A 13,489-nucleotide genomic window follows, 5' to 3' on the forward strand; every position below is an offset into this window, starting at 1 on the left:
ACTTGCGCTGGTCATCCATTTCACATATGGTAATATACATGTTTCAATGCTATTCTCTCAAATCATCCCACCCTCACCTTCTCCCACACAATCCAAAAGTCTGTTCTTTACATCAGTCCCTCTCAGCTGTCTTGCATATAGGGTTGTCGCTACCATCTTTCTAAACTCCATATATATGCATCTATACATTGTATTGGTGTTTCTCTGTCTGACTCACTTCACTCTATGTAATAGGCTCCAGTTTAACCCATCTCATTGGAACTGGCTCAAATGTGTTCTTTTTTATAGCTGAGTAATAGTCCATTGTGTACATGTACTAACACTTCCTTATCCATTCGTCCGCCAATGGACATCTAGGTTGTTTCTGTGTCCTAGCTGTTGTAAACACTGCTGCAGTGAACACTAGGGTACATGTACATGTGTCTCTTTCAATTCTGTTTTCCTTGGTCTGCATGCCCAGCAGTGGGATTTCTCGGTCGTATGGCAGTTCTATTTCCAGTTTTTTAAGGAATCTCCACACTGTTCTCCATAGTGGATGTACTAGTTTCCATTCCCACCAACAGTGTAAGAGGATTCCATTTTCTCCACACCCTCTACAGCATTTATAGTTTGTAGCCATTTGGATAGCAGCCATTCTGACCAGCGTAAGATGGCACCTCATTGTGGTTTTGCTTTGCATTTCTCTGATGAGTGATGTTGAGCTTTTCATGTGTTTGGTAGCTATCTGTATGCCTTCCATGGAGAAATGTCTAGTTAGCTCTTCGGCCCACTTTTTGATTGGGTCGTTTATATTTCCGGTACTGAGCTGCATGAGCTGCTTGTGCATTTTGGGGATGAATTCTTTGTCAGTTGCTTCATTTCCTGTGATGTTTTCCCATTCTGAAGGCTGCCTTTTCACCTTGCTTTAGTTTCCTTTTTGTGCAAAAGCTTTTAAGTTTCATTAGGCCCCTGTTGTTCACTTATGTTTTTATTCCCATTACTCTGGGAGGTGTGTCCTAGAGGATCTTGCTGTGATTTACATCAGAGAGTGTTCTAATCTATGTTTTCCTCTAAGAGTTTTTTAGTTTCCTGCCATACATTTAGATCTTTAATGTATTTTGAGTTTATTTTTTTGTATGGTGTTAGAAGGTGTTCTAATTTCATTCTTTTACAAGTGGTTCACCATTTTCCCCAGCACCACTTGTTAAAGAGATGCTATTTTCTCCATTGTATATTTTTGCCTCTTTTGTCAAAGATAGGGTGTCCATTGGTGCACAGGTTTATTTCTGGGCTTTCTGTTTTGTTCCACTGATCTATATTTCTGTCTTTGTGCAAGTCCCATACTGTCTTGATGACTTTCGGTTTGGAGTATAGTCTGAAGTCAGGAAGGTTGTTTCCTCCACTTCACTTCCTCTTTCCCAGATTGGAGGGTTTTTGTGTTTCCATACATATTGTGAAATTTATGTCCTAGTTCTGTGAAAACCTTTGGTAGCTTGATAGGGTTTGCATTGAATCTATAGATTGCCTTCGATAGTGTACTCATTTTCACTATATTGATTCTTCCAATCCAAAAACGTGGTATATTTCTCCATCTATTTGTGTCATCTTTGATTTCCTTCCTCAGTGTTTTAGCATTTTCTATATATAGGTCTTTTGTTTCTTTAGGTAAATTTATTCCTAATATTTTATTATTTTCATTGCGATGGTTAATGGGATTGTCTCCTTAATTTCTCTTTCTATTTCTTCATTGATATTGTATAGGAATGCAAGGGATTTCTGTGTATTAATTTTATATCTTGCAACTTTACTGTATCCATTGATTAGCTCTAGTAATTTTCTGGTGGTTATTTAGGGTTTTCTATGTGGAGGATCACATCATCGGCATACGGTGAGAGTTTTACCTCTTCTTTTCCAATCTTGATTCCTTTTATTTCTTTTTATTCTCTGATTTCTGTGGCTAGGACTTCCAACATTATGTGAATCGTTGCAATGAGAGTGGATAACTTTCTCTTATTCCTGACGTTAGGGGCAATGCTTTCAATTTTTCACCACTGAGGATAATGTTCACTGTGGGTTTGTTGTATATGAGTTTTACTATGTTGAGGTATGTTCCCTCTATACCTGCTTTCTGGAGAAGTTTTCTATCATAAACACATGTTCAGTTTTGTCAAAGACTTTCCCTGCTTCTATTATTTCCACCATTCTATTTACCACCTCACTTCTCTTCTCTTCTGCCTCAGTCATTCTACCGTTGGTTTCATACAGAGTGCTTTTAGTTGCAGGTATGGTATTGTTCACGATTGATTGACTCTTCTTTATTTTTTGCAGGTCCTTTTTAAACATTTCTTGTGTCTTTTCAATCCTTGACTATAGTCTATTTATCTGTAACTCCATTTTGTTTTCAAGATTTTGGATCATCTTTACTCTGATTATTCTGAATTCTCTTTCAGGTAGACTCCCTATGTCCCCCTCTTTGGTTTGGTTTGGTGGGTTTTTGTCATGTTCCTTCACCTGCTGAATATTTCTCTACCTTTTCATTTTGTTTAGATTGCTGTCTTTCGGGTGCCCTTTCTTCAGGATGGAAGTTCATGGTTCCTTATAATTTTGGAGTCTGCTCCCTGTGGGTGGGGTTGGACCGGTGACTTGTAAAGGTCTCCTGGTTTGGGGAGCATGTGTCTGTGTTCTGGTGGGCATAGCTGGATCTCTTCTCTCTGGAGTGCAGCGAAGTGTCCAGGAGTGAGTTTTGGCATGTTTATGGCTTTGGCATGGCTTTAGGTAGCCCCTCTTTAATGTTCAGGGTCTGTTCCTGTTTTGCTGGGGAATTAGCATGGTGTGTCTTGCACTGGAACTTGTTGTCTTTTGGGTGGATCTTGGTTTCAGTGCAGATATGGAGACTTTTGGGTGAGCTCTTATCTATTAATGTTCCCTGGAGTCTGGAGTTCTCAAATAGTCTAACGTTCTGGAGTTAAACGTCCTGAATGTGGCTTTTGGTCCGACTCTTACAGTAGCTAAAGAATTCTTCATCTATACATCACAGAAGATGAAACCCCTAGGTTAATGGTGAAACATTTCTCCACAGCCGGGAACACCCAGAGAGATTCAGAGAATTATGTAGAGAAGAGAAGAGGACGGAAGGAGCAAGAGGGGTCCAGGAGGAGAATAGAGGGTGTCCAAAGTGGTGAGGGCAATCAGCCATTAATGAAATCCCTAAGTGCTCTCCACAGCTCAGAACACCCAGAGAGATTCACAGAGTTATGTAGAAAAGAGAAGAGGGAGGAAGGAGATAGAGGTAGCCTGTAGGAGAAAATGGAGAGTGAAAAATGGGGAGAGAAGTTAAGCCGGTTATAAAATCCCTAAGTGAAAATGGATACTAAAGATTTGATTCTTAAAGGTACAAAATTGATAACAAATATCAGATATAATATTTTAAAAACGTCGAATAGGGTTTAGACTCTCAAAACTACAATATAAAAATAAATGCAAAATCAATCACAAAAATAAAAAATATATATATGCTATTTGTTTAAAAAAGTGTTTTTTAAAGGTAATTGTAGGCTATAAAATGAAAGTTCAAAGAATAAAAAAGTTTTGAAATTTTTAAAAAAGTTAAAAAGTGATAATACTGAAATTATATCAAGGAATATGTCTGGAGCTACTATGGGCAGTGTGGGGTCACTTCAGTGTCAGATGATCCCTTGTTTCAGCTTATACTTGTTCTCAAGGTCTATTCACAGTCTCAGCATTAGCTGCAGTGTTTTAATCTGTTGCACCTGTCACTTCCAGAGCAGTTCCCCCTTCTCTGTTTATTTTGGCATCCTCTGTTTGCAGATCGCTTCAGTGTCTAATTTCTACCCTGACAAGAGGGAGTGAATGTGGCCACTGATTTAGGCTCACTTATTGATTTGTGTTGTGGGGAGAGAGGGACACTGCAAACATATACCACTGGCACGTGTGGGGAGTGATCACAGTGGATGGACCACAGTGGTTTGGCCCCAGCCCAAGGTGGCGTGTACTTTCTGGGTCCACACTGCTCAGGCTCCAGAGTGCTCTGCAAGGGCACTGTCCCAAGTGCGCCCTGCATTTCATGCACTTCCCACTCAGGTTCTTGGGTGCTGCACAGGTGCACAGACCCAGATGGGCTGTGTGTTTTGTGCCCTTCCCAGGTCCAAGCAGCTCAGGCGACCAGGTGCTTGGCTAGTGCACTGTCCCAGGTGGGTCGTGCATCTTATGCACCCCAATGGTTACAACCACTTGATTGCCCTGGTGTGCTGCAAGAGCACAGCCCCAAGTGTGCCATGTGTCTCCTCTCAGGAGCTGATCTCAGGCTGTGACATCCCTGGCAGGTGTGAACCATCCAGGATCCCTGGAATACATGGTTAGCTACTGGGAGCCTGCTCACTGTTTGGTGGAAGATGTGGTCTCTGGGGCCGAGACTGCAGCAGCTCCTTGCCTTCTGGCCCTGGGTGTCACAAACCTACCTCTCTGTCTCCGGGGATGGAGGGCCCTATACAATAGCTGGCTTCCTCTCCTTTAATATTTACACAATCATTTCTTCTGTGAGTGTGCCAGGGGTCACTGTGCGGCATTAGAGCCTTTCATGGGAAAGGTTTTTTTTTTTTTTTGGTCTCTCTGACGATCCCATGGTTTGGGTTGCTATCTCACATTAGGTCCCTCAGATTGTCCTCAGGGCATTCAGGCCCAGTTCTTACCCTAAGGACCGATGATGCAGCCCACGCCTCCCTGCCCAGGCCCTTTTGCTGGTGGCGGATGCAAGCATCTGTGAACTTCTCCATCTCCACGTGTTGTTGCAGTTAGGTACGGGTATTCTATGTTTTTTTTCTCTCCTGGTTATGTTCCCCTCTGAGATTCAAAAACTCCCCACAGGCATGCCTGTGAGAGGGTTTCCTACTGTGTGGAAAATTCTTCTTCTTCACCACTCCCTCCCCAGGACAGGTCTCTGTCCCTAAATCTTTTGTCTCTCTTTTCTTCTTTTGTATGTTGTCCACCTCCTATCGAAGAGATTGGGCTACATTTCTGGGTGCCTTGTGTCCTCCACCAGTGCTCAGAAGTTGCTTTTTGGGAGTTGCTCAACATGCAAATGATCTTTTGATGAATTTGTGGAGGAGAGGCTGGTTTCCCCATCCTATTCCTCTGCCACCTCGGGACCACCCTGTTCTCTAGTCTCATACAATCTGATCAGCCGTAGACTGAGTTTGATGTATTAAATCTTCTATTGTTATTGTTTTCTCTTATTACTGTTATTTTATCTACATATGCTTCCCTATTTACTTTTTCTTTTTAATTAGTTTATTTTTTAACTTTACAATATTGTATTTGTTTTGCCATGCATTGACATGGATCCACCATGGGTGTACATGTTCTCCCCATCCAGAAGCCCCCTCCCACCTCCCTCCCCATCCCATCCCTCTGGGTCATCCTGGCGCAACAGCCCCCAGCGCCCTATATCATGCAGCGATCCTGGACTGGCGATTTGCCTCACCCATGATAATTTACATGCTTCAGTGCCATTCTCCCATATCATCCCACCCTCGCCCTCTCTCATAGAGTCCATAATACTGTTCTATTTATTTGTGTCTCTTTTGATGTCTCACATACAGGGTTATCTTTACCGATTAACTATACCATATATATGTATTAGTATACTGTATTGGTGTTTTTCTTTCTGGCTTACTTCACTCTGTATAATAGGCTCCAGTTTCATCCACCTCATTGAAGGAGTTTGCAGTACTCCTGGTGCATAAATATTTCTAAGGATTATATCTTCACTGTGAGTTTTTGCTTTTATGATTAAGACATGTTTCAGTCAGTTCAGTCGATCGGTCATGTCCGACTCTTTGTGACCTCACGAACCACAGCACTGCAGGCCTTCCTATCTATCACCAACTCCCGGAGTCCACCCAAACCCATGTCCATTGTGTCGGTGATGCCATCCAACCATCTCATCCTCTGTTGTCGCCTTCTCCTCTTGCCTTCAATCTTGCCCAGCATCAGGGTCTTTTCAAATGAGTCAGCTCTTCACATCATGTGGCCAAATATTGGAGTTTCAGCTTCAGCATCAGTCCTTCCAATGAATATTCAGGGCTGATTTCCCTTAGGATGGACTGGTTGGATCTCCTGGCAGTCCAAGGGACTCTCAAACGTCTTGTCCAACACCACAGTTCAAAAGCATCAATTCTTCTGCGCTCAGCTTTCTTTATACTCCAACTGTCACATGCATACATGACCACTAGAAAAACAGTAGCCTTGACCAGATAGACTTTTGTTGACAAAGTAATGTCTCTGCTTTTCAATATGCTGTCTAAGTTGGTCATAACTTGCCTTCAAAGTATCAGGGGTCTTTTAATTTCATGGCTGCAATCACCATCTGCAGTGATTTTGGAGCCCAGAAAAATAAAGTCTGACACTGTTTCCACTGTTTCCCCATCTATTTGCCATGAAGTGATGGGACTAGATGCCATGATCTTAGTTTTCTGAATGTTGAGGTTTAAGCCAAATTTTTCCCTCTGATCATTCACTTTCATCAAGACACTCTTTAGCTCTGCTTCACTTTCTGCCATAAGGGTGGTGTCATCTGCATATCTGAGGTTATTGATATTTCTGCTGGCAATCTTGATTCCAGCTTTGCTTCCCCCAGCCCAGTGTTTCTCTGATGTACTCTGCATATAAGTTAAAGAAGTAGGGTGACAATATACAGCCTTGAGGTACTCCTTTCCTATTTGGAACCAGTCTGTTGTTCCATGTCCAGTTCTAACTGTTGCTTCATGACCTGCATACAGGTTTCTCAAGAGGCAGGTCAGGTGGTCTGGTATTCCCATCTCTTTCAAAATTTTCCACGGTTTATTGTGATCCACACAGTCAAAGGCTTTGACATATTCAATAAAGCAGAAATAGATGTTTTTCTGGAACTCTCTTGCTTTTTCGATGATCCAGAGGATGTTGGGAATTTGATCTCTGGTTCCTCTTCCTTTTCTAAATCCAGCTTCAACATCTGGAAATTCATGGTGCACTTATTGCCAAAACCTGGCTTGGGGAATTTTGAGAATTACTTTATTAGCATGTGAGATGAGTGCAATTGTGCAGTAGCTTGAGCATTCTTTGGCATTGGCTTTCTTTGGGATTGCATGAAAACTGACATTTTCCAATCCCATGGCCACTGCTGAGTTTTCCAAACTTACTGGCATATTGAGTGCAGCACTTTCACAGCATCATCTTTCAGGATTTGAAATAGCTCAACTGGAATTCCATCACCTCCAATAGCTTCGTTCATAGTGATGATTCCTAAGGCCCACTTGACTTCACCTTCCAGGATGTCTGGCTCTAGGTGAGTGATCACACCATCGTGATTATCTGGGTCATGAAGATATTTTTTCTACAGTTCTTCTGTATATTCTTGCCACCTCTTCTTAATATTTTCTGCTTCTGTTAGGTCCATACCATTCTGTCCTTTATTGAGCCCATCTTTGCATGAAATGCTCCCTTGGTATCTCTAATCATCATGTTTAATGCATTGTTAAAACTCATCCTGAACCACCTATTTCTTTAACACTTTATTCTCTAGTCTATGCATTTTTTCCTCCAGTATCATTTAACACTCCCCTATTGCATTATGATAAAAAGTTTGTTCTATTTTCTTATCCTCTTCTCCCTTCTCTCATTTTTACTTGCACATTTTCTGTTTTTTCACAACGTAAAACTTCTGTGCATTAGTCTTCTCCCCTTTCCTCCATGTTCATTTTAGTATTACATGTAAAATACTCACCTTTAAATAGTTTGGTGAAGTTTTCCTCCTCATCACCTGTTGGAACACAATCTGAGTTCTTCTTTTAGAAGATTACTAGCCAAATATTCTGTAAAGAGACGTGTAGGGAATATTGTAAGTTTCCAGGTCACAGTGTTGCTGTCACTCTGCTCAACTTCTCAACTGCAGTGCCAAAGCATTCAGAGACAATACATAAATGATAGATCGTGGCTTTGTTCCAATCAAACTCTATATACCAAATCCAGCAGTGGGTTGATCTGGGTTAGGGAGCCGGTCTGAAGACTGATCTCTACTCTAGTAGCTTCCTTAGTTGAATATAAAATCTTTATGACAGCCTTTCATTTTGTTTGTTTTGGCGATTCAGGGAGAAGTCATGAGTACTCTGATTTGTGGTTTTCTTATGTATTGAAAGAGCCTTAATTTTCCCTTCTGTTTATTTTTTCCATCATTACCCAAGTGCCAACTGAGGCTTCTCCCTTCTTCATTGCCTTATTCTTCACTAAAAGCTGTATCTTTCAAAAACTACACTTTTAATAAATCCATGACCCTTAAAGAATTCCTATTAGGAATTCCTCCCCTGTAGTCCATGCTCTCATATTCTAGGACACCTTTTTAGTATTTTTAGATTTATTCTGTGCTTAGTCATTCTACTGTAGTTTTAGATCTGCTTTAAGCCCTTTCCCATCTTCCTTCTTCTCTAACTCTTGGAAGATTTCTATGTCTGTCTTTCTTCTTACCACAAAGCCTAGTCATGGGAGTATGAAAAATCATGCTGAGATTTCAAGATTTTTGTTTTATTGACAATTATTTTGAATTTTTGGCATTCTCTGTTTTATTTTTTTTAATAAATTTATTTATTTTAGTTGGGGGCTAATTACTTTACAATATTGTAGTAGTTTTTTCCATTGTAAAGAAATTATGAGGGTTTTATGTTGATGCACATTTTCCTTCTTATTGGTTTGTATCTTTGGGGGACGAAATAATTTGAGGATGGTTAAGATCGGCTTCTGCCAACTTACCTAAGACCTCTAATGGCATTTTATCTTATGTAAATCTACGTATGTGTGCATATATCTAATTAAATACACATGCAAGTCTATTTTCATTCTATTCCCAGAGGAGAGGTCACTTAAGTTGGCCATATAATTCGCCCGTATACTTACTCAATAAGCAATTTGTCCATAGCTATCCCCGGAAACAGACAAGAGACTATATATTTCTTCTCAGAACTTCTAATATTCTCCACTCTGAAGCAGGTTTGTGAAGATGGACCAAAAGACCACAGCCACACTCCTCGAGCTTGCTGCAAAGAGTCTGCTGAGTAGTGAGCCGGCAGCGATGCATGCTCTGGAGGAAATCCCAAGGGATCTCTTTGTTCCATTGTTCAACGCTGCCTTCTTTGGTGGGCATAAGAAGATCCTAAAGGCAATGGTGAGGGTCTGGCCTTTTCACTGTCTTCATCTTGGGTCACTGAAGGCACAAGAGTCATACTATGACATCTTGGAAGCCATGATTGATGGTCTGCCGATCCCCCCAGCCCAGAACTCTTCCTCTAGGTAAGTTTACGACCAGAAGATTTATAGGGAGTCAGCAGGAGGGTATGCTGTAGCCTGCGGCAGGGGAGTATCTAACCTTCTCCCAACACTAGCCAATGAGTTCAGCAGTTGGGGTCACATTCAGTATTTCATTGTCTTATACCATTGAGTAAAGAATAGAGGTGAATGAGGGTACTATGTATGAATTTGAGTGTGATTATGTAGAAGTGGGACATGGGCATTGAGACAGGGCAAGACCAGAGGGGAAGGAAGTGTGGGGAAAGGATGAAAGATGCTCAGTTTGTGTGGAAAGAACTTCCTGGTGAATGGTGATGAAGTGACAACCAGGATTCAGGTGTTCTCTCCCTGTTTCCCATCATTGATCTTGCTGGGTTATGTTCCAATCAACCACATCTCATGTGTTGTGTCTTCTTTCCTTACAGGGGCCACAAACTGAGGATCCTAGATTTAAGGCACAACTCAAACTATAAGACAACATGCTCTCATGTCAGGATCGCATTCCCTTTCTGTCTACAGTCATGCATATCCTCTCAGCACGGTGCCCTTAACTTAGAAAACACTCAGCAGAGTGCCAGGTGCCTTGGGATTGGTAATTCCAGGTGTGAGGTTGAGTCAGCTCAGGAAACCATGGTATTACTAGTGGATATTTCCCTCAATAATACCTTGAGAACACAGAAGTTTCTCACTTTCCTCTGTAATAAAGTTGAGCAGAGCTCTGGGTTCTTGCACCTCTGCTGCAGAGATTTGCAAATCAATAGAATGTCTGCCAACACACAGATCCTTCAGATTCTGGATCTGGGCTGCATTGATCGTCTGGAAACGGATCAAGCTTATCTGAGTGAGATCATGACCCATTTTTCTGGAAAGATCCACCTGCACAGCCTTAGTTTGTCTAACCTCAGCTTTGGGTCTTATAACGGAAGGAATTTCAGGTCTATTCTCGTCTGGCTTGGGCAGCTGGAAAACCTCCAGGAGCTCAGGTTGTCTTTCTTCTACCTCAAAGATCAACTGCACAGAGTACTCAGGTGAGGGGGTTGGGAGAAATCTGGGTTCCCTGATAACCTCATTGTTAAGACAGAAGGGCCCATTCTTGCATCTTCCTATGCTCCTAGTAACCTATTTCTCCTTTCTCCTCAGCATAGGCATTGCTGGGTGTTTGAATCTAGCTGGGGGAGAATGGGGAACCTTATGGTGAGGGACAGATGAGGTTAGTGAAGGAAGCTCTGCTCACTCATTTATTCAGTGACCACAGGCAGACAGTTAGAACATGTCTGTACATAGATTTCTGAAAAACACTCAGTTCTTCTGCTCCTGGACTTTATAGCTCTCTAGAGAGGAAGGGGAGGCACTCAGAGAGATACATTTAGTTGTAGCTCTAATGCACATGCCCGTGGATGGGTCACAAGAGTTAACACTGCCAGATAATTTTGCTCCTGTGTTTTCCTGAAGGCTTAGACGCTTGAATGGAGAGCTTGCCATCTGGGAAGTACTTAAAGGAAACCCTCAATTGGCTGCTTTCCTGGACCCATCGTCACCGAATAAGTCAACCAGATCCAGCACTTATTATTTTGTATATACTGAGTGCATGTGATTTTTTTCACTTAATCCTTCTTGTAACCATGAATAATAATTACTGGCATGCATATTTTCAAGGTTAAAACCCTCTTCCTCAGAGTGGTAAAGCAACTTTCTCCAGGTCACAAATTTATAATCTCTGATCCTCAAGTCCACATTGATAACCACCTATTGGAAACTAGTATATAGCAGTTTATTCTAGAGGAATATATTCCTGTAATTTGGGGCACTTTGCTGTCATTCTTCTGAAATAAACTTACTTTTCCTCTCTTTAGAGTCCTGCCACCTCATGTGGATACATTGTGTCTCTCTTTCTGTGGCCTTTCTATCAGAGATGTCACTTCCCTGTCCCAGAGCTCTCAGGCCACCCAGCTCAGAGTATTGAGTCTCAATAACAATCGAATCTTTTCAGAAGCTTATGAACCATTCCAGGTTCTGCTGGAGAAGGTCTCAGGCACCCTGCAACATCTGGAGATAAATAATTGTATGATGACTGATTCTATTCTCTCGGCCATCATCCCAACCCTGAACCAATGTACCCACCTCTGCGTCTTTAAATTTGCCTTCAACCCCATTACAATGCCTGTGCTCAAGAGCCTTCTGCAGCACTTGACATCCTTGCCAATGCTAAGGCATGTGATATATCCCATTCCTGTCCATTGTTACCAGGAGTGGAATTTTCTTTACACTGTGGACCGACAGAAACTTGCCGAAGTTCAGGCCCAGGTCAAGGCGATGCTTCACATGTTACACCAGGATCACGTGAAATGGGCCACTTATTCTGAGTAATTTCCACTGTATAAGGAGTTGTTTCATCACTGATACGTGGCTGTTAAGGGTTCATTGTTTTGCCTGAAGCCCAAGTTTGTAGAGATACATATACAAAGTTCTACTGTTTCAGGAAACTGGGGTTTAGGAATGTTGGATATGTAACTGACCTCTATAAAAGAGAAACCTTTAAAAGGAAATAGAGGAATTTGAAAAGTCCTCTGGGTCTCTTGCCCACTGCCCTCTACATCTTCTTGTTACTAACCAAGTTATGACTATGTGATATATGCTGACTGAGGCATTATACATCACATCATTTCCTTCTCCACACTGATTGGTCCATTGATCCATTTATGGGCACTTGACAAAATTCAGGTCTGTTGAAACTCTTCCTAGAGGTGGTAGTTGTTCAGGAATTTTACCCTCTAGGTACCTGCAGATTTCCCTCTGTTTCTGATTCGCTCAGGTTGTTTATCAGGAAGCATATGCAGGTAAAAAGAAACAGACTATGCCCACTACCTAGTGGCATCTTCATCAGTATGTTACTGCCTCAATTTTCAGGTCTCAGAACCCCGGCTTTGTTACTGGCTATTCCACACACGTTCACCAAGTGTCTGTTATGATTTAGGAACTTTTGCACATGTTAAAAAAAAAAATAAAGTCCCTGATCTCACTCAAAGTGTAGATACTCCTCTCATTTACTAGTTTGTCTGTTTTCCCTAGAGCATTTGAGAACTTATTTATCCCCCATATCCTTGCCCCCCCCCTTTTTTTAACATTTTCCCTTACATGATTGGCTCAAATGATACTGGCCTCTTTTGTCCTGTTGGATAGCTGCTCAGTCCGCACATCATGGCTTGAAGGTTACCTCCTCAGACAGGTTTTCTGTTTTCTCTTATTTCCCCATTTAAGTAGATTTATTCTGATGTTTCTTTGTCTTAATGTACCATGTACAGTTCCTTCACGGTACACATTGTTCCGTATGTATTCATTCTGTCTGCTATTCCACTAGAGTTGCACTGTTCAGTATGGTGCACACTAAACATATGTGAATACTGAGGTCTAGAAATTTGGCTATTCTCAAATGTGATGTACTCTAAGTGCTAGATGCACACTGTGTATCCAAGAGTTAATAAGAAACAAAGGATGTAGAATAACTGATCAATCATTTATGTATACTGTTTCCATGTTGAGCTGATAACATACTGCATATCAAAAACAGTAAAGATAAGAGAATGTAAATTCTTTATATTGTTATATGTTAAAATGATAGCATTGTATTTCAAAGAATTAGTAAGGAAAATGTTAAAATAATTACCTGCTCCTATGTTTACAAGTCAATGTGATAAAATAAGGCATTTCAACAGTCACTGAGAGAAAATACTGTTAATTAATAGATTGTTCCTAGTGTTTATATGTTGATAGGGTAACACAGAAAATGTCAACGATTTGGTAACAAAAAAAGAAGAGAAAAATAATTAGTAGTTTATGTATAGGGTTTCCTTGTTGAAATGAAAACAGATTGCATTTTAAAAACTTAGTAAGAAAGAAAAATGTAACAGTAATTAATGATGTGTTCGTTGTTTCCATGTTGAAGTAATAAAACAGTTTTTAAAACTCAGTAAAAAATTTAGTTATTTTTCCTACATGTTGAAATGATAAACCATTTTAAAGTCTTGAGAAATTATAAAAATTAATTCTTAATTAATAAATATAGCTAACAACTTGTTCCTAACTGCATTTAACGACTGCATTACTGAATTAGAAAGACTAATATTCCCCAACCAGGAATCCACCCCAAGACCTGCGGCACTGGAAGTGCAGAGTCCTA

General features: G+C 40.9%; 1 protein-coding gene across 5 annotated transcripts in view; it reads left to right on the forward strand.

The window, feature by feature from the left end:
* The window catches only part of LOC145536858 (melanoma antigen preferentially expressed in tumors-like), a 34,736-nt gene extending 21,449 nt beyond the window's left edge, over positions 1-13,287 (forward strand). For 2 of the 5 annotated variants that reach the window (XM_081567022.1, XM_081567020.1), the window contains exons 2-4: positions 9,016-9,315; positions 9,738-10,340; positions 11,166-13,287. In XM_081567022.1, the coding sequence (XP_081423148.1) occupies positions 9,026-9,315; positions 9,738-10,340; positions 11,166-11,679 (1,407 nt within the window). In that variant the 5' untranslated portion in view covers positions 9,016-9,025 and the 3' untranslated portion in view covers positions 11,680-13,287. Of the gene's footprint in view, positions 1-9,012; positions 9,316-9,737; positions 10,341-10,764 lie in introns of all 5 variants that reach the window. The other 3 variants (XM_081567021.1, XM_081567023.1, XM_081567024.1) reach the window with 3 other exon arrangements.
* The last annotated feature ends 202 nt before the right edge of the window (positions 13,288-13,489 follow it).

This window comes from Giraffa tippelskirchi, chromosome X, assembly GCF_054371585.1.
Source record: "Giraffa tippelskirchi isolate mGirTip1 chromosome X, T2T-mGirTip1v1.2.pri, whole genome shotgun sequence".
NCBI classification, from domain to species: domain Eukaryota; kingdom Metazoa; phylum Chordata; class Mammalia; order Artiodactyla; family Giraffidae; genus Giraffa; species Giraffa tippelskirchi.